Genomic DNA, 20,235 nt, shown 5'->3' with positions numbered 1-20,235 from the left:
CCTGCCTCCACCTCTCCAGTAGCTGGCGTTGCAAACGTGCACCCCGACGTCAGGCTCCTCTTTGTCTGCACATCGTGATTCTGTATCTCAAGCCACGCTGCCCCTTGCCTGAGAGCTCATGACGAGACTTCCATCTGCCAATGGGAGCTAGAGAAGAAGCAAGGGGGCAGAGGCTCGGTTTCCAGACAGGAAATCCCCGTCGGCTGTGCGCAATCACCCCCCGCCCCAGCAGCGCTGCCCACCGTTCCTTCCCTCATCCTGGAACCCTTCACCCCCTTCTCATCGGTGGTTCTGGCTCCGCCAAATCATCCCAGGTCTTTCGATCGCGATCCACCGCCGGGACGAAAGTGCGGGAGTCCACGCAGCGGCCCCGACGCGGGCGGAGCGGCTCGGGTCCGCGCGTGCGCGCTGTCCTGGGAGACGGCGTCCCCCGCCCCCCTCGCTACCTGCGGTTCCGGCTTCGCAGATTCGTCACTCACGTTTCGTGAGGTCGTGGCTTTGTCTTCTTGTCTGCCGTCCGCTTCTCCGCATCGCCCGCCAGACCATCCTCTCTGAAAAGAACCGCTATCCACTCCCTACCTTTCTTCCCACGCGGCGGGCGCTTGGGCCTCGTCGCGAAAGTGCGGCTGCGGATGAGCAGGGCCGCACGGGCCTCGGCGGAGGCGCGCTGGGGCTCCCGGCGACGACGAGGAGGAGAACGGACGGAGGCGGCGCCTGAGGCAGCTGCGGAGCCCATGCCCCGGGACGGCGGGCGGGCCCGGAGAAACGAGTCCGGGGCCCGGGGCATGTCCCCGGGGCCCCCGTGAGGAGGCGGCGGCGGCCATGGAGATCCCGCCGCAGGAGGCGCCGCCCGGGCCGGGCGCCGACGCGGACGCCGATGGCGACGCCGACGCCGACACCGAGGAGGCCACCGCCGAGGCCGGGTCCTCCAGCCCGGCATCGCCTCCCGCCGACGGCCGCCTCAAGGCTGCGGCCAAACGCGTCACGTTCCCATCGGACGAGGATATTGTGTCCGGAGCGGTGGAGCCCAAAGACCCCTGGAGACACGGTAGCTGCGCCGGGGGGCGGCCTGGCGGGGTCCGGGGAGGGTGGGACCCCGGGCATGGCGCGCCCGTCACTAGGAATCACCTGACGCTGCCCGGCGGAGCCGGCGGAGGGCTCAGAGCTGGGGCTCACGGGGCTCTGGCGTCGGGGAAGGTGGAAAAAGTGTCGGGTTTCTGCCTCCCTCCCTCCCCTCCCGACCCCATGACGCCGGCCGCCAGCGCCCCTCCACCGCAAAACGCTGGGAAACTGAAGTTAGCCGTCTGGTGAGGTTGATAGAACGGCAGTCAGCCTTGGAATCCCCCCCACCTCCGTCCCCCTCTTCCCCGCCACGCTCCCCAGTAAAGACGCCGAGGGGAGAGCGGCCCAGCGGGTAGGGATGGGTTAGCACCTGCCGGAAAGGGCCGCCCATGGGGAGGGCCCGAGATAAAGTGGCTGCGGTGCGAAGCTGGGGGCTCGGGCGGCCATTCCTATGGTGCGATCGCTTCCACGGCCAGAAAGGATGGAAAAAAGGAGTAAAGCCTTGCCCGTTCCCGTAAAGAAATTAGAAAACCTCCCGGGGGCCGGGGGAGGGAGGGGAGGGAGGGAAAGGAAGTCAAAGTCTACTCCCAGGGAAAGAAGCAGAAATGGTCTCTGGCAGTGTCAGGGTTTGGAAATAAGAAGAAAAGGCATTGTGGCCAGGGATGGTAGTGCCCCCTGTAATCCCAGGCCACAGACAGGATTACTGTGTAGAGGCCAGGCCAGGCACAATTAAGGACATTCTGTCCCGAAAACAACAAAGGGACTGGGGGCGTGGCTCAGGTGGTAGAACCTTGAAGGTAGGGGCTCTGGATTTCATACCCAGTACCAAACAAACCAAAATGCCACTGGAAGTAGTGCCTCCTCCTCCCCCCTCAAAAAAAAAAATGAAAGAAAGAAACAAACAAAAGCATGCAGTGACCATTTACTGTCCGCAAACAGAGGGTCTTTGGCAGGTGGGTGGCTGTGCAAAGATCGTTTTTCTTCCCTGGGAAGGGCAGGGGTTCTTGTAAAGCCTGGCATTGGAATTGCTGGTCAGTAGAAGGTGGGGAGGTGTATTAGAGCTTGGTGGTGTCTGGGACTTGGGAGGGAAGCAGTCTGAGGGTTTGAGGTCAGGAGAGGTTGGGCCAAGTGGGAGGGGAAGGCCACTGCAGTGTGTGTGGGACCCACAGGGGGTACAAGAGACTCAGGGAAGGGCGATCCACACTGTGTGCAGTGGCCTTCCTCAGTGCTGGAGCAAGTCTATGGTTTCCACTGGCCCCAGGGTGAATGTAGTCTCTGGTTATGTATTGGGAGCTAGCCAAGTCCTAGACTTCAGACTCCAGAGCAGGTCAGCCTAGGGTGAGGAATGCTTGCATTCACTGCATTCCGGTCAGGACCCAGCTGAGAGGCTAGGAGGGTTGGGGGGGGGGGGGCTGCAGGGAGAATAGGAGACTTGGAGGTAGCTCTGTGAGCCCCTGATGGCACAGGAGTGGCTTCTGAGCTGTCAGCCCAGAAGAACAGGGGATGGAAGAGTCTACTTGGGACTTGCCAGGCAAAGCCCCAGCCACGGTCCTGGGTTGGGTGACAGAGGGGTGTGTGTGGAGAGGCAGAGTCCTACACCAGCTGCCTGGCGGGGCTGGAGGCTGGGGATGTATTGCCTGTGGGGGTCGGGTAGCCAGAGGAGGTGGGTAAATAGTAGGGAAGTAGGCTTTAGGGGGACCTGGGTGAAAGTGGAGAGCAAAGGGGGGCTTCGGTGCTTCCAGGCTGGGCCTGTAGGTGCGAGGGTGGGGGCTGCCGGCAGCTTGGGGTGGGTCTGTGGTCTCAGCCGAAGCTGCTATTCTCCACAGCACAGCTGAGCTCTGTGGGGTTTGCAAGAGGAACTTGGGAACTTGTGATCCAAGCACATGACAGCAGCACAGCCCCCTCCCTCTCCCTCTCCCTCTCTCCTCCCCCCCTCCCTCCTCCTGCAGTGACTCATAGCTGGCTCTGCCCAGAGTCCTGGAGAGCTTGCAGGGGTTGCCCACCTGGAGGGGGCACTCGGGGCTGTGAAGGGCATCCCAGTGCAGTTTCCATCCACCTGAGTTTTGGGGTGGTAAGGGTGGTGACTGGCTTCCGGGAGGACGTAAGGCTTGTGGTTGTCTCTGGCACCAGCTACACTTTCCTTCTAGAAACTGGTTTGGCAGGTAGAAGCCACCTGCCAAGGTGGGAGGGGGTGGGTGAGAGGGCATAGGGGGTCCGGCCAGGCTTCTCTGGGCCGTGTTTTCTATCTGTGAAGTGCAGTGAGGAGTGGGGAGAGCCATCAGAGCACTGCGCCTCCCTCCTGTCCCCTCTGCCCGGAGCCTGCCCCCGTACCGTGTCTAGCAGCTCCCCGCTCCTGCTCTGCCCCACTCTTTACCATGAGCATCCCAGCCCCTCCAGAAGCCCCTGCGATCCCACGTGAGCCCTTGACTGCGACATGAATGGGGCCCACACTGCCCGTGGACACCCGCCCTCTGGCACCCCAGGCTCTTGATGTGTGTTTCTGCCTTCAGGGACAGAAGCTGTGGGCAGATCCCCTGGTTTCCAAGAGTGAGTAGGGCCTTTTTGAGGAGAGCTTGGGGGCGGTTAAGCAGGTGTGACAGGATGGTTCTTCCTCTAGGGACAGGCTGGATGCCCGCCTGAGCCCCAGCGAGAACACACAGAGCTGCTGCATAGTAAATCACAGCAATAGTAGTGTGTTCCTGGGAGCCCAGACTGTCCGCTCCAAAGGCCTCAGAAGAGGGGTGCTAGGGAGCCCCTGCGTGGGTGTGGGTGTGTCCCCATCCCTGAGCTTCCCTGAAGGCCTGACTACCTAGAGCTGACCTCAGCCTCACTTTAGAGACTTAGGTCAGGCAGGCCCTGAACTGTCCAACCCAGGGAGCCTTAGAAACTTGGGGGAGGGGGGAGGAGGCGCAGGGAGCCTGGTCTGGTGGAGGAAGTGAGGCACCCAGTGAGAAGCAGGGCACTGGACCCCTGGAGATGATTGGCTGCAGGGGCCTGCATTGTGTAGGTGACAGCACTGCCTTTTAGGGTAAGGCAAGGGCACTCTGCAGGGGTCCCAGGACAACTGGGCTGCCCTCCTGTCCCCCCCCCATACTTCTTCCCCCCACCCAACCTTTATGACCCTTGGTCCCTGGGACTTGCTCTCTGGAATGTGCTCTCCTGGCCATAGGCAGTGATATGTGTGCTTGCTACCAATCTTTACCTCCTGAGTGACTTGTGACCTGTGACCGGTTACCCATTCTGCCTGGCCAGGCCGTGGTTAGGCTGGGGAGGCTGGGGAGAAGAAGGTAGGCCCATCCCTGTCACCATGGAGTGCGGGAGCCAGTGCCAAACACTCCTCCCGCCGGAACCAGGCCAGTGGGACTCCGAGCCAGGGCAGGGACATCTGATAAAAACTCACAGGAGTCAGCCAGGTGCTGAGCAGTGTGGGGAGCTAGGTGGCAGAGGGCGAAGTAGCATATTCAAGGAACAGGAAGAAGCCAGGCTTCCTGCAGCGGAGGCAGGTAGGCACAGGTGGGGCTGAAACAGGCTGCAGACACGCCCACCTGGTGGCCAAAGCAGTGGCCTCTGCACAGCTCTGAGATATTGTTGTCCAGGGCACCCTGCCCAAGGGGGCTTCACCCCCACAGGTCACCAGATGAGGCCCTGGGGTCCAGCCTCATATCAGTACCCTATCACGAAGCTAATCCAGGACATCCCAGTTCTAGAACAGGCCTGGGTCCAGAAAATAACCACAGAGGCAACACTGAACCCCGAGTGTGAGTCTCAGATCTGGCCCATTTGTGTGGAGGTGGGGGGATGGTGGAGATCCTGGCCTGTCAGCCTCCCTTTTCCTGTGGGAGAAGTCTGCTGGCCTTGGGGAACCTCAGCCCTCTGCACTGTCGCCAGTGGCTTTCGTAGATGAGGAGTTTGTCAAAGGCTAGCAGAGAGCCTGGAGGGGGGGGCTGCCCCCCACTTCCTGGGCTGCTGATTCTGTGGGACAGGATTTGGCACCCTCTCTGCGGGCTACGCTGGCAGGAGGCGGGGAGCTAGTGTTCAAGTTCAGCATGGGTGAAAGATGCCCCTCACTGCAAGAGGGTGGGATTCCTGAAGGCTAGGCCTCTCTTTAGGGGTGGGGAGCCCTAAAGGTGGTCACGGGTTGGCCCCCTTCCCTTCTTTCTCCTCCAGACAGCCGAGGAGCTGCGTGGGGGTAGTGGGTGGAGGTTTGCCATGTCTGCCTGCAGTGCTCATGTGACTCGCCCAGTGCTTCCCTTCCCTGCTGGAGCTGGAGCTGCAGAGTCCAGCTGGAGATGGCCTCTGGCGGGATGGGGGTGGGCCTGTGCCTGTTCTGAGCACCTTGGGACCTGGCTGGCAGCAGCGAAAGCAGTGAAAGCTGAGCGGGTAGTGACCTCATGCAGGTTCATGTTTCCCGGTGGCCAGGTGGCCACGGGGCCAGCTCACCAGGACTTCCTTTCTGCAGCTGTGTAACATTACTCTGTCATCTGGTGGGAAAGGGAAAACAGGCCCCCCATTGCCTAGGGAGGGAGGTGCAGGCTCCCCGGGATGAAGTTTATCAAAAGACCCAAGCCGGTCCACACCCCAGTTTGGTGAGACCTCCCATATGGCCGCGCAGCACCCGCCCTACCTGGTGGGCCCCCAGCACCCTGTGCTTAGCTCAGTCTGACTGGCTGGCCTAAACTACTACTACTATTCTTCTTCCTCTTCCTCCTCTTTCTCTTTCTCCTTCTCTTGCTCCTCCTCCTCCTACTCTCCTCCTCCAGTTCCTTCTCCTCCTCCTATCTCCCTTAATCCCCAGAGAACTGTGCCGCCTGCCCCCCATCTCTGTGAGTTCCTGCTGAGTTCCCTAGGCATCTCTGTACTTAGTTGTTATTTGTTTGGGGTTCATTTCCCCTCCCTGGCTCAGAAGCTCAGGGATGGCATCCGGGCCCTAAGGCATTCCCCTCCCCCACTCTGCTCAGAAGTGCCTTTGCATGGGGGTGCCTCTTGGAGCCCTGGAGACCAGGGTGAGAGCTGTAGAGATCCTCCATGTTATCTGTCTGTCTGTCTGTTTTTAAATCAGTGCTCTTCATGTAGCCATTGTCTTCCTGTGTCCATGGGTATGGTTTGGGGGTGCAGGTGTGGGCACCATCCCTACCCTGTCCGAAAGCACCCTGTCCTCATCCCTGCTTCACCTCCAGATCTGGTAGATGGAGCCTGGGAAGGGAGGGTGCACACTCAGCACTGAGGAAGGCTGTGGGGATCTTGCTTTGTTGGTACAGGATGCATTAGTTCTGGTCTCATCCCCCCCAAAAATGAAAAATCTGGAAAGTCCAGGGGGAAAAAAAATCACTTGTTCCTCTTGCCATCTGGGAATTTTTAAAAATAGCTTTATTGAGATGTGTTTCACATACCATAAAATGCACCCATTTAAAGCACGGCGATTTTCAGTATTTTACAGTGGTGCATCCATCATGATGATCAAATACTGAGCAGGTTTTTTTTTTTTTCTTTCTGCCAGTCATGGGGCTTGAACTCAGGGCCTTGGACCCTGTCCCTGAGTTTTTTGTTGAAGGTTAGCATTCTGTCACTAGAACCACGAACTCAGTTCTGCCTTTTGGCTAGTTAATTGGACATGAGTCTCTCAGTTTTGCTTGCTCAGACTGGCTTTGAATTCTACTCAGATCTCAGCCTCTTGAATAGCTAGGATTAGCCAGGCGTGGTGGCTCACGCCTATAATTCTAGCTACTTTGGAAGCTGAGATCTGAGGATTGCAGTTCAAAGCCAGCCTAAGCACTAAAGACCATTAAAGACTGGAAGACTCTTACCTACAATTAATCACTATGAAAAGGAAAGTGAGGCCATGACTCAGGGGGTTGGGTGGGTAGCCTTGAACTGAGGAGCTCAGGGACAGCACCCAGGCCCAGAGTTCAAGCCCCATCACCCACAAAATAATAATAATAATAATAATAATAATAATAATAATAATAATAATACGGGGCTGGGAGTTTAGCCTAGTGGTTAAAGTGCTTGCCTAGCATGCATGAAAACCCAGGTTCAATTCCTCGGTACCACATACATAGAAAAAAGCCGGAAGTGGTGCTGAGGCTCAAGTGGTAGAGCTCTAGCCTTGAGAAAATCCAAGAACAGTGCTCAGGCCCTGAGCTCAAGCCCAGGACTGGCAAAAAAATAAATAAATAAAATAATAATAATAATAGCAAGGATTACAGGAATGAACCGGTAGTCCTTGGCTAAGTTGAGAGCATTTTAATCAACCTGGAAAGACACCCTGTGTTACTCCCAGACATTTCCATATGGATGGTTAGGTCCTGGGTCCTTCAAGAGACTCTACTTGCAATTGGTGGAATGTTCTTAAGGCTCACCAGATAGCAGAGGCCAGAACTTCACTCTTTCTCATTGCCAGATGGTGCCTTTCGGTTCAGGCTCACCCATGTACTTGCCAGCTCACACACTGTCGCACTGATGTACACATTTTTCCAGCGGGATGCTTTTCTCTCCCTCTCCCATTGCTGGGCAAATGGGCGGCGTGTAACCGAGAAAATGCCAGCTGCTTTCCACAGCAAGTGCCCATGTGATGTTGCTTGCAAGAATAGATGGGTTTCAGCTGAGCACTGTAGCTCACACCTATAATCCTAGCTACTCAGGAGGCAGAGATCTGAAGATCAAGGTTCAAAGTCAGCCGGGCACAAAAGGACCTGAGACTCTTATCTCCAGTTAACCTCTAGAAAATGGAGGGGGGGGGGAGTAGATGTTTCATGTCCCCTTGTAATTGGTTTTGTTTTTTTTTTTGGTTGGTCATGGGACTTGAACTCTGGGCCTGGGTGTTGTCCTACCCCTTGAACCACCGTGCCACTTCCCATTTTCTGGTGGTTAATTGGAGATAAGAGTCTTATGGGCTTTTGTGTCCAGGCTGGCTTTGAGCCTCAATTCTCATATCTGAGCCTCCTGAGTAGCTAGGATGTGTGAGCCACCAGCTCCTGGCAATAATTGTTTTTTACTTGTGGCTCCCCCCAGAACTGGCAGGGGTGCATAAGGCGAGTGTGGCTTGTGTTTTGTGTGCTTATTGAGCATCTCAATATCTTTGAAAAGATATTATCACGTCTTTTTTCTTTTTCTTTCTTTTTTTTTTTTATGTGTGCCAGCCCTGGGGCTTGAACTCAGGGCCTGAGCAGTGTCCTTGGGCTTTCTCAAGGCTAGAGCTCTATCACTTGAGCCTCAGCACCACTTCCAGCTTTTTCAGTGTATATGGTACTGAGCAATCAAACCCAGAGCTTTATGCATGCTAGTAAGCACTCTACCACTAACCCAAACTCCCGGTCCTCTTCAGATCTTTTGCACATTTAAAAACTGTGTTGTCTTTGTCTCACTGAGTCCTGAGTTCCTGATCCATCCCAGAGGCGTGGCCTTGCTGCCCTGGAGGTCTGTACCCCCGGGATGTTTTCACTCTGAAGGCATAGCTGGGTGCCTTCGCATCTCCTCTCTGGCTGGGCACCACCACTACCAGCAGGGCCCTGATGGGGGTGAGCTATGTGTCCTCTCCTCATCTCCCCCCTGAAACAGCGTCACTTAGCTGTGATCAGTCCTGGGCGTGTCTGCATGGCTGGCACTTAGGTCCTTCCTGGGTGCAGTCACATGAACAGCACAGTATCACCATCCTTGTCCCACAGGCTTTCTGCTAATCACACTTAGCTTTCTCTGCTAGGGACTTTGCCAGGTCAAAGAAGAGCTTTGAAGCCCCAGCTTGGCAAGTGCTTCTGACCTGTGGGGCTTGAGGGCTGGAGTGCTATGGGGAGCTGGAGATGGTATATGAATGAATGAATGAGTGAAGAAATGCACAGGCCCATTAGATCCCAAACAGACAGGACCTTTCCTTTTTCTTTTTTCTTTTTCTTCTTTTTTTTTGCCAGCCCTGGGGCTTGAACTCAGGGCCTGGGCACTGTCCTTGGGTTTTCCCAAGGCTAGCACTCTACCACTTGAGCCACAGCACCACTTTTGGCTTTTCTATGTATGTAGTACCAAGGAATCGAACCCAGGGCTTGGTGTGCATCTGGGTGAACACTCTACCACTAGATCATACTCCAGGCCCAGAGCCTTCTCCCCCCTTTCCCTCCCCCCTCCTCACTCCCCATCTCTTTTTTTCTCTTTCTCCCTCCCCTTCTCCCCCCCTCCCCGTCTCTCCCCCCCCTCCCTCCCTCTTCTTTCTTTCTTTCTGTCATGGGGCTTGAACTCTGGGCCCGGGCTCTTCAGCTCAAGGCTACTGCTATACCGCTTGAGACACAATGCCACTTCTGGTTTTCTGGTGGCTAACTGGAGATAAGAGTCTCACAGACTTTGGTGCCCAGGCTGGCTCTGAACTGTGATCCTCAGGTCTCAGCCTCCTGAGTAGCTAGAATTAGAGGCATGAGCCACCGGCACCTGGCCCAGGGCCTCTTCTAAATGCAGAGAAACCCTGGGCCACTAGCAGTCACGTTCCTTGATTCTTAGGTTGCAAACTATAGCTCCCATATCCTGGCAGTGCAGCTGGCCATGGGCCCGTTGCGGCAGGGCTGGCGGCATCCTCAGTGGAAAGTTGCCCAGAGAACCCCTTCTCCAAGGTGGACATGGGCACCAGTGCTGGGGAGCGTGGAGCATCGAGCCACGAGCAACTTGCCAGCCTCCAAGCACCTGTGTGCTTCCAGGTTATGCAGAATGCTCACCCCGACGCTGTGTGACCTTAAGTTCCCCAAGGGACAGCTGTATCTTTCTACCCGGCATACACCGCACTGCTCCATATCACAATGCATAATCCTTGGTCCTTGGATGCAGCCCCCTCCTTGTGCTAAAATCACTGCTGCCCCTCTCCTGCGGCCACCTTCATCCTTCAGACCTATGTGCAGGCCTGGGGTCCACTTTGACGAGGTCCCCCACTCACCTCGGCGTCTGCTCCAGGGCAGCAGTCCTGCATGCAGAATCATGTCTCCCACCCCTGTGTGCTGAAGCCTGAGGTGCTGTTTTCTTGGCTTAAGAAAGTGCTGTACTGAGTGCTAGAGTTCTTGCCTAGCATGCATGAAGCCCTGGGTTTGATTCCTCTGTACCATATAAACAAAGTCAGAAGTGATGCTGTGGCTCAAGTGGTAGAGAGCTAGCCTTGAGCAAAAGAAGCTCAGAGACAGCATCCAAGCTGCCAGGACTGGCAAAAAGAGAAAGAAAGTGGTGTGAGCAGACTCGGGGGTCTCGTATTCCCCCCCCCACTCTGTTGCCAGTGTGGCTATTTAAAATCTGCCTTGCATGGCCAGCGGGCAGGAGTCTGTGGGGTGCCCAGACAGAGCAGTAAAACTTCTGCAGGTGGTGGCCATGCTGAGCTGACCTTTTACCTGGCTGACACCTCCCTTCTACCTATCTTTCCTTGGGCAGGTACTTGCCAACCACACACCTTCGAGTGGCCTTTGAAGACCCCACCTCAGGGAAGTCCCCGGGTTATAGGTATCAACTGTGTCCTCATGCCCGGTGCCCACCCCAGCCCAACCTGGCCCATCACTGTTGGGGAGAGGTCCAATTCCCGGGACCCCCTGGGGACAGGGACCGTTTATCTTGGATTCTATCCCAATCATCGCCCCTCGGGGACCTATACACTGAGGCGTCACACAGGGTTTTCTCTTAAGATGGATCTGGGCCCTGAGATGCCTTTGCCTGTCCTTAGACCTCGTACCCTCTGGGAACTACAGGCTGGTGTGAGTGGTCTCGAGTTTTGTTGGGGCTTTTGAGCTGGCCTCCATGTCACAGTGTTCCCACCTCTGCTTCCCTAGTGCTGGGGCTAGGGTGGTATTGCATAGAGTCCTGGAGGGGCTGCATGAGGGCTTTGGTGGGCTGGCAGGGCACTAGCAGCAGAGCCCCCACTGTGTGCCCCCCCACTGTGTGTGTCGGTGCTTCTCCTCAGGAGACAGTGGAGCTGAGCCCTGCCCTGCCTGGTAGCAGCAGAGCTGCCCAGGACCAGGGCCTTTGCAGCCCTTTTCTTTTCTCTTGCCTCCTCCTCTACTCAGCCGCCAAGGGGGACCCCAGCCTTGGGTAAATATTTGCCTAAGGGGGGGCACTGGGGGTAGGTGCAAGAGCACAGCCTCCCTGGCAGGCCGCCCTGGTTTGGGAACAGATGCTGAGCCTAGTTTTGTTTGCGAATCCAGGACCTTGTGGCACCTTGTCACCTGGCTGTCGGGCCTTGTTGACAAAGCAGCAGCCTGTTGTGTGCCTGAGTGATCTCACTGGCTGCTTTAGAAGTCTTGTGTGTGTCACTGGATCCGCTTTCCAGGTCAGTAGCCATGAAAGCCAGTGCCTGAGGCAGTGAGAGCTCCCAAGCGGCCAGGATCAGAAACCACTTGGGGTCCTGTGGATAGTGGCACCCTGATGATGTGTTTCCCTTCCTGGAGGGCCAGCGGGGAGAAGCTCTTGGCACCCAGAAGGCCAGGGCAGCAGGCATTTGTTTCCCAGAGCCAGCCTTGATGAGGACAGATGGCAGAACCTGGCTTGCCAATGTGTGAACGCAGAGGTGGCAGAGAAGAGGGGCTGGCTGCATGGGGTGCCCGCCTGGGGTCTCCCTGCCTGCCCAGGCCCTGCACTCCTGCAAAGCAGCAGCAGCAGGGGTGAGGCTCTGGAAAAGCCATCGCTTGCCAGTGGCATTGACATTGAGTCACATAGCCTTGCACTCAGTGGCCAGGCCATTCTGGGGAAGCGTCAGGAAATCCAGGCACTGTGGAGAGTCTTTCAGAGTGTGTTATTGTCTCCCGTAGCCAGGCCAGGGGTCAGAGGGCACCTGGCTAACCAAGAACCACAAATTAGTTTTCAAGTCCCAATTAGGAGAATTAGGAGGTCAACCCTGAAAGGCTTGGTGGCCCAGTAGAGACAGAGGAGGACGTTGAAGAGTGTGGTCACTCAGGGACGCCACCTCTTTCTTGTCTTGGATTGGGAGTCCCAGTTTTGGGGTGAGATGTGCCTGATGCATGCCATGGGTGTTCTGAGTTAGGGAGCCCACTAACACCTGTACCTCGGGGTTCCCTCCCTTGGAGGACAAGGGCTGCTTGGCCCCCGTGGTCCCCTCCTCACCTGGCCACAGGGTAGCTTTTGGCAGTGTTTTTCCTGGGTTGACTGGCCTCTCCCTGCCAGCTCCCAGCTGGCAAAGCTGCCCTCTGGTGCCTGTCCCAGCCTTGCAACTGTGCGCAAGGTCCACAGCACTCTGTCACCTGATGGGGAGTGTGGGATGCGGGGGGGGGGGGGAGGGGGGCGCTCCCAGTCCCTTTGTGAGGGTCAGGCTCTTGGGGCCTGGCCTGGAGTAGAGGCTGAGATGGTGTTTATCTCAGCACTCAGGCCTTCCTCTGCCTCTCTTGGTTCAGCTGCCCTGCAGCCCCTCCACCCGGGGAGCATGGAGCCGGGCTCTGGGTTCAGAGCAGGCCAGCTTGCCTCTTCCTAGCCCAGTGGCTTAGGCCATGTCTTGCTCTCTGGATTGCTTCCCTTTATGAAATGGAGATGGAATTGGGCCAGTCTCGTGGGCTCACAGAGCTGGCTGAATGAAATCATTCGAGGAAAGCACTCTGTGTCCTGCCTTACACTGTGGGATCCGTGGGCCTGGAGCCTTGCAGAGTGGGCACCACTGCCATCAGCTTCCTCTTCTCCGCTGTCTCCTGCCGACTGAGCACCAGCACTGGGCCAGCTACTTCAGTATCCTCATGTCCCTCTCCCCTGAGACTATGGATGTCGCATTCAGAGGAAAGAGGGATCTCTGTGACAGTTGTCGTGGCTGTGGCAGGATAAGGAGTGGGAATGTGGATCTTACTTGAAGCTTGCTTTGGAAGGCGCACAGCCAGAGGTGGCTGGTGATGCCTGTAGTCCTGACTGCCCAGGAGGCTGAGAGCTGAGGATTCTGGCTTGAAGCCAGCAGGGACAGACAAATCCAAGACATTCTCTCTCCAGCGTGGCCAGCTTTGAGCAAAACAGCCAAGCAAAGAGCTTGAGCCGCCACTGAATTCAATCCCCAATACTGGTGTGCGCGCACGCACACACGCACACAATCCACCTTTTAGACGTGGAACTAATGTATAGCTGCCTGAAAGCCACGTGAACTAACTCTGAGCACTTTTGTCAGTGCCTGGGAGTGGTCACATCTGCAAGGGTGCAAAACCAAGCCCTAGACCTTGCATATACTAGACAAGCACTCTACTCTGAACCATTGTTTTTGTTTTTGTTTTGTCTGTTTGGGGGCTTGAACTCAGGGCCTGGGCTCTGTCCCTGAGCTGATAAGCGTCTCCTGGGGCTGCCAGGTGTGGTGGCTCACACCTGTAATCCTAGCTGTTCAGGAGGCTATGAGGATCAGGGTTCAAAGCCAGCTGGGCACAAAAGGACCTGAGACTCTTAATCTCCAACTAACCCCTAGAAAACAAGAAGTGGGGCTTGGCTCAAGGGTAGGGTGGTAGCCTTGAGCTGAAGAGCTCAACGCCATGATCCACACACACACAAAAAAGTCTCATAGGTCCTTTTCTGAGCAGGTTGATTTCAAATCACAATCCTCAAATCAGCCATGTTTTGAAGCAGGGTTTTACTACATGGCCAAGGCTGGCCTTGAACTGTCCATTCTCTTGCCTCTTCCTCTCAGGTGCTGGGATGACAGCACCTGTCTTATTTTTGTGATTACAACATCACTGGACAATCTGCTATGTAGTTGTTTTTTTTCTTTCTTTCTTATCTGGCCTATGTTAATTAGAAGAAAATGCTAGGTTTCACTTTAGGAAAACAAAGAGCTCATTTTTCCCTCTCAGTTTGATGAAACTGGTTAATTAAGACCAGGCCACGGCGTAGGCACTTGTGGAGTGAGTACAGGGCCCTGAGTTGAACCCCAGTACCTCATAGAAAACCTCATAGTCTGTGCCTCTGCTCCTCTGTCCACAGCCCAGAACGTGACTGTGGACGAGGTAATCAGTGCGTATAGGCAAGCCTGTCAGAAGCTGAACTGCCGGCAGATTCCCAAGCTCCTCCGGCAGCTGCAGGTAAGGGGTAGGGGTGAGGGTACTGGAGTACCACAGTTTTAGGCTCATGTCTGTAATCCTGGCTACACGCGAGACTGAGATTTGAAGATCATGGATTGAAGCCAACCTCAGTAGGAGTGTCCTTGAGATTATCTTCAGTGAACAACCAAAACGCCAGAAGTAGGGCCGTGGCTCAAGTGGTAGAGTGATGGCCTTAAGCAAAAGAAGCTCTCAACAGTGCCCATACCCCGAGTTCAAGCACCGTGACTGGCACATACACACACAAAACAGAAGCTGTTCTGCAGTGGAAAGCCATTTCTACAGTCTCCTAAAGTCTGGGGTCCAGGCAAGAGTCATGGGACCCTTTCCAGAAGATAAAACAAAAACACCTACGTGGTAGAGCCACCTGCCTGGCAAGCCTAAGTCCTGGAGTTTAAACCTTAGTACTCCAAAAAGAAGGAGAAGAGAATAGAAAAAGAAGTTGTTATAGTACAGACATGAAAGCAAATCTACTTTAAATTTTGGAGTCCCTCCCTAGGAAGGGAAGCCGCTGGGGGGAGGTACAGTTCCCAGGGCTCAGTGTTGGCTCACTCACTGTGCCTGCTTCACTGCTCTAGCCAGTTAGTTGCTCTGCCCTTTCTGTCTTCCTCACTGCCTTGAGACTTGGAGTTCCATGGGGCCCCGGAAGGGGGCGCTCCAGGCAGAGCTGGTCCAGGATAAGGCTCACCACAGGGCCCTGCCTCCCCTCACCCCTGACACGGACTGTGTCCTTGGCCTAGATATCCTTCAGAGGTGCCCGCCAGTAGCCTACACCCTCACCCGCGCCAGCAGGCCTGCCTGGCTCTCGATGGGCCCATCCTGGGTTCTGAGCACTGCTTCCCTGTTGTTGGGCAGCCTAGCATCTGGGGTGACTTCCCACCCTGAGCCCAGACCCCCTGCTTTTCTAGGAGTTCACAGACCTCGAGCATCGCATTGACTGCCTGGACCTGAAAGGTGGGATGAGTGGAGCCCCAGAGGGGAGCAGGGCAGAGCTGGGGCGGTGCAGGGCTGGGGGCTGGGCAGGGGCACGGCTGTAGGGGGCTCCCCTCTCCCCAGCACTCACAGGCCACCTAGGACATATCAGCCACCCCTGCCTCCTCTTCTCAGGGGAGAAGCTGGACTATAAGGCCTGCGAGGCCCTGGAAGAGGTCTTCAAGCGGCTGCAGTTCAAGGTGGTGGACCTGGAGCAGACCAGCCTGGATGAAGATGTGAGCAGGAAAGAGGGAGGGAGGGTGATCGAGACCGGTGGGGCAACCAGAAGTCGTGTGGAAGTCCCCCCTCCCCTGGCACCGCAGCCAGGACCATGGACAGGGCACAGACTGGCCCGGCCACCTGGGCAGAGGCTGAGCCTGCGCTGCTGTCTCTGTCCCAGGGTGCCTCGGCCCTCTTTGACATGATCGAGTATTATGAGTCCGCCACGCACCTCAACATCTCTTTCAACAAGCACATCGGCACCCGGGGCTGGCAGGCCGCTGCCCACATGATGCGCAAGGTACGGCCCTCCTGTGCCCCCGGCCCTTAGGAGAGGCTAGAGAGGGCTGCAGCCGAACCTAACCCCCGCCCCGTCCTCATCAGACAAGCTGCCTGCAGTACCTGGACGCCCGCAGCACGCCCCTGCTGGACCACTCGGCGCCCTTCGTGGCACGAGCGCTGCGCATCCGCAGCAGCCTGGCAGTGCTGCACCTGGAGAATGCCAGCCTGTCGGGGCGGCCCCTCGTGCTGCTTGGTGAGCCTCACCTCCCACCCTGGCACCCCTGGGCCCCTGCAAGCGGCCGCTGGGTTGCCAGCCACACACCCACCCCCGTCCTGCAGCCACAGCCCTGAAGATGAACCTGAACCTGCGGGAGCTCTACCTGGCTGACAACAAGCTCAACGGCCTGCAGGACTCGGCCCACCTGGGCAACCTGCTCAAGTTCAACTGCTCCCTGCAGATCCTGGACCTCCGCAACAACCACGTGCTGGACTCAGGTGAGCCCAGCCCTGCGTGCTGGCACTGCGCACCCAGCTGTGGGCCCCCCCCCCACAGCCCCAGGCTGTCCTCCTGGGGCTCACAGCCAGTTCCACATGGGGAAGAGTGAATCAAGCGGTGCCTGGCTGGGCTCGGGTCACGGATTCTCTGGAGTGGAAAGGGACTGTTGGATGAAGAGTTGGAGGGATTCGGCCCTGCAAAGCCTGAAGGGGAGGAGTGTTGGCAGAGCGGCCATCCGCTGTGAAGGAGGGGCAGAGGCGGGGAAGGAGGCATCAGGGACAGATGCAAAGGTCCTGGGTGGAAACCAGCCTGGACGCTTGAGGGAACATGGGGGAGAAGAAGGGGAGGGTTCTGGTTCCACCCTGCGTCTCTGTTGAGCAGAATCCCTGGCTAGGGTAAGGGGTGTGGGGCAGAGAGGGCGCTGCTGAGCACCCACCTTGGGCTCAGCCTGGAGGAGTCGGGGATGAGTGAGGCCAGATGGGCCCTAGACAGTGGTGGCATCACCGGGCCCCAGGGTCAGGAGCAGTTCAAGCCCGGGGTTTGGGGGACTGTCTGGGCCAGAGTCAGCAGACAAGCAGAAATGTCCCCTGGGGACAAACATGCCAGAGCCACAGGCAGGGCCCTGTCTCCCCCAGGTCTGGCCTACATCTGCGAGGGTCTCAAGGAACAGAGGAAGGGGCTGGCGACACTGGTGCTGTGGAACAACCAGCTCACGCACACAGGCATGGCCTTTCTGGGCATGACGCTGGTGAGTCCCCACGGCCGCCGGCAGCGGGTTCCCCCCCTCCTGAGCTGCAGCACTGCCCACCACGCCCACCTGGCTCTGAGCTTTCTCTGTGCCATTTCTTTGATTGCCATGGTGGGCCCTGCCCTGCCCATGTTTGCCTAAAGACAGTTCTGGACTTTGGCAAGGGCTTGGTTTTCCCACCGTATCTTATGTAAAGCAAGACCCGTAGGTGCAGGACTGGCAGAACCCCAGCTGAGTCCCCAGGACAGGCTGGCCGTCCAGTGGGGCCCCTGGGCACCTGGAGACCGTGTGGACAGGGCCTGCACTGACACCATGAGCACTCCGTGCTGCCTCTGCTCCACCTCTTTCCTGATGTGTCTTTTGGGGGGCCCTGCATCCCCCCCATGGGCCCCGCCCCTCCAGCCACACACACAGAGTCTGGAGACGCTGAACCTGGGCCACAACCCCATCGGGAATGAGGGCGTGCGCAACCTCAAGAACGGGCTCATCGGCAACCGCAGCGTGGTGCGCCTGGGCCTGGCCTCCACCAAGCTCACCTGCGAGGGTAGGGTGCGGGCCGGGGCTGGCCAGATGGGGCGGGGGCAAGGTGGGGTGGCCAGCCAGTGTTGGGGCCCATGGCCAGCCCTGCGGTCCCCCTCCCAGGCGCGGTGGCGGTGGCCGAGTTCATCGCCGAGTGCCCCCGCCTCCTGAGACTGGACCTGCGGGAGAATGAGATCAAGACGGGCGGGCTCATGGCCCTATCGTTGGCTCTCAAGGTGAACCACTCCCTGCTGCGTCTGGACCTGGACCGCGAGCCCAAGAAGGAGGCGGTGAGCGGGGCTCTTCCCAGCCTGGAGGGGGCCCGGGTGGGTGGCAGGGGCCCCGTGGCCGAGTGCCCTAGCCAGGTCACGCCACCCACAGGTCAAGAGCTTCATCGAGACGCAGAAGGCGCTGCTCACCGAGATCCAGAATGGCTGCAAGCGCAACTTTGTGCTGGCGCGTGAGCGGGAGGAGAAGGAGCAGCAGCTGCAGCTGTCTGCCTCCATGCCCGAGATCACCATCACCCAGCCCCAGCCCCTCGAGGAGTCCGGGGACCCGGCCTCCACCGGAGCCCACAACGGGGACACGAGCCCTGGGCCCCTCCCAGACTCAGACTCAGACTCAGACTCGGAAGTGGAAGAGGAGGAGGAGGAGGAAGAGGAGGAGGAGGAAGATGATGATGGGCAGAGGAAAGAGGCCAGCTGTGACCAAAGCCCTTCGGCCCCATGCCCTGCCCTGGTTCCCCCCACGGACTCTCTGAGCCCTGAGGAGACGAAGCCCCTGGGTAGCCCCACCTCACCCACTGAACAGCGTATTTCTGTGTCCAGCCCGGGCCGTGGCCACAAGGTGTTTGTGGTGACCCGGGTGGAGAGTCCACCAGAGAGAGCAGAGCCCCCTTCGCCCCCCTCCTCTGCCTCCCTGCCTCCCTTGTCCCCGTCCTCCCCCCCTGTCCTGCCACCAGTGCAGCCCTTCAGTGCCCAGGACTCCGGGGTGCCCGAGCCCCGGCTGGAGCCACCTCAGTCAGGACCAGCGCTGCCCAATGGCCTGAAGCCCGAATTTGCCCTGGCGCTGCCTCCAGAGCCACCTCCGGGGCCAGAGGCCAAGGGGGGCAGCTGCAGCCTGGAGCACGGTGAGGCACTTGGGGACCTCGGCAAGCCCAGCTGGGGACGGGAGGGGTGCCTCGCAGAGCTCTCCCCGGGGTGGGGGGCTACCATCCACCCGAGCCGGCCCCTTACTATTGGAGCCGCCTGCACAGAGCTGCGCTGCCCCCAGGACGAGCGGGAGCTGGAGGAGCTGCTGAGGGATGCCAGCCAGGAGGCGGCACAGGACACACTGTGACACTTTAGGTGGGTGCAGACCCCAGGGGGCAGGGAGGGCGCGGGAGCGCGGGAGCCCCTGCGCTGACACCCTCTTTGTCTCTGCCCCCAGTTCCTCTTTTTTTTTTTTTTTTTTCCTTTCCGGTCAGTCTTGGACGAGCTGAGGCTAGAGCTATGAGAACCCACTGGTCTCCCCAGCCCCCTGGGGCCCAGGATGCCAGGGCAGGGCCCCCTCGAGCCGTGGGCCAGGACAGCTCCCACGGACTCCGCCCTTGTGTTTGTGTCGGTGCTGACACGGACTCGGGCTACTGGGGAACAATGAGAGGCTCCATGGACCCAGGACACAGGCTGCCCCAGTTCCGGGGCACCTGCTGCGCCAGGCCTGCCCTGTGCAGGCCCGTGGCGGGGCTGGCACAGCCCTGGTAGCTGGTGGCTGGCTCCGCCATGGGCCAGAGCTTTCCTTTTCTTACGTGCAATAAAATCTATCAGGGAGCCGGGGCTTGCAGCCGTGGGGTTCTGAGGCTGCGCCCCGGAAGGCACTACAGCGGGGTTGAGGGTGGCGGGGTGCAAGTGGGGGCGGGCAGGGCCAAGGCTGGGGGGGGTCACTCCTGTCCATACAGCTCTGTCCACACCTTTTCTAATAAATCGGGGCTGGGTTCATCACTTGCCCCTCTGCTTTCTCCTCACCCTGGTGCTTCTGCCGGGGGCCAGGCAGAGCCACCGCAGTCCCTGACACCTGCGTGGTCCCAGCCATGGCTCTCCACTTCTGCCCTCCCCCCCACCTCCGTTATGGGGGTCAAGCATTGCCCCGCCCATTTGTCTCCCCAGGAGCCCACAGACCACTGGTCTGTCACAAGTGCCTTGCCATGGCTCGGCAGTGCTGGAAGTATTTTCCCCATAGGACTTGGGGTCACTGGTAGGAAAGGCCTTGGCCCCCACTGCTGCTGTCATGTGGGGAGCAAGGGCCTGGCATGGGACTTGGTCTCTGAGCTGGCCTCCCATGGGTGTCTGTGACAGTGCCCTGTCCACCAAATGCACTGCAGGCCTGTGTGCAGGACACAGGTAGCCAGGTGGTGTTGTGGCAGCCACTACAACCCACGTCACCTGTCCACCCCACTTGCCACTCCAACCTCACGCCAGCACCCGTTCTGAGCCCTGGCTCCGTCACCCTCACTACCATGGCCATGTCGAATTGGGGCTAGGAGGAGCCCCCTCAGGCCACCCTGGTTCCATCCCCTTCCAGATGGAGCTGAAGATAGGCTTGCCTTCATGCGGAACTAGGGAGCACCCCCATGTGAGGCCATCCAGAGTGAGGCCTTGTGTTGGTCATTCCACCATGCTGAAGGATCGTGGTCTGGAGCCATTCTGGGCACAATGCAAGACCCTAACATGGAGGGGTCAGGGCGGAGCTGTCAGGGTGCCTGTCCAGCAAGTTCCAGGCTTTGAAGCTGCGGCTGGGGCCTAGCCCGGTGGTAGAGCATGCCCCAGCCCTGGGTTCCATTCCTAGCCATACAAGACAACCCAAGCCAGGCACCAGTGATTCACCCCTTCATCCTAGCTACTCAGGAGGCTGAGATCTGAGGATTGCGGTTGGAAGCC

The 20,235-nt window shown here is 58.2% G+C and overlaps 1 protein-coding gene across 6 annotated transcripts; it reads left to right on the top strand.

Moving 5' to 3' along the window:
- Window positions 1-465: 465 nt before the first annotated feature.
- Ppp1r37 (protein phosphatase 1 regulatory subunit 37) lies at window positions 466-19,296 on the top strand. Of its 6 annotated transcripts, none has more exons than XM_090322739.1 (13): window positions 466-1,048; window positions 13,969-14,066; window positions 14,993-15,038; window positions 15,192-15,292; window positions 15,457-15,576; window positions 15,660-15,810; window positions 15,897-16,052; window positions 16,689-16,801; window positions 17,204-17,345; window positions 17,444-17,610; window positions 17,702-18,449; window positions 18,593-18,666; window positions 18,786-19,296. In XM_090322739.1, the coding sequence occupies exons 1-12, from the start codon at window positions 823-825 to the stop codon at window positions 18,664-18,666; spliced, it is 2,142 nt and encodes a 713-aa protein (XP_090178865.1). In that variant the 5' UTR covers window positions 466-822; the 3' UTR covers window positions 18,786-19,296. The 6 variants fall into 6 exon arrangements, with proteins under 6 accessions (XP_090178865.1, XP_090178863.1, XP_090178862.1 ...); XM_090322737.1 differs by having other exon boundaries at window positions 18,749-19,296; XM_090322735.1 differs by having other exon boundaries at window positions 468-1,048; window positions 18,576-18,666.
- The last annotated feature ends 939 nt before the right edge of the window (window positions 19,297-20,235 follow it).

This window comes from Megascapheus bottae, chromosome 31, assembly GCF_031878675.1.
Source record: "Megascapheus bottae isolate mThoBot1 chromosome 31, mThoBot2.hap1, whole genome shotgun sequence".
Taxonomy (NCBI): Eukaryota; Metazoa; Chordata; class Mammalia; order Rodentia; family Geomyidae; genus Megascapheus; species Megascapheus bottae.
The sequence above is the reverse complement of the archived record's forward strand: the minus strand, read 5'-3'. Positions and strand labels throughout refer to the sequence as shown.

Coding starts and splice junctions, on each gene's coding strand:
- Ppp1r37 (XM_090322735.1), top strand. CDS start 823: ATGGAGATCCCGCCGCAGGAGGCGCCGCCCGGGCCGGGCGCCGACGCG. Junction 15,039..15,191: donor TGACTGCCTGGACCTGAAAG/GTGGGATGAGTG, acceptor TCCTCTTCTCAG/GGGAGAAGCTGGACTATAAG. Junction 17,346..17,443: donor CACCAAGCTCACCTGCGAGG/GTAGGGTGCGGG, acceptor TCCCCCTCCCAG/GCGCGGTGGCGGTGGCCGAG.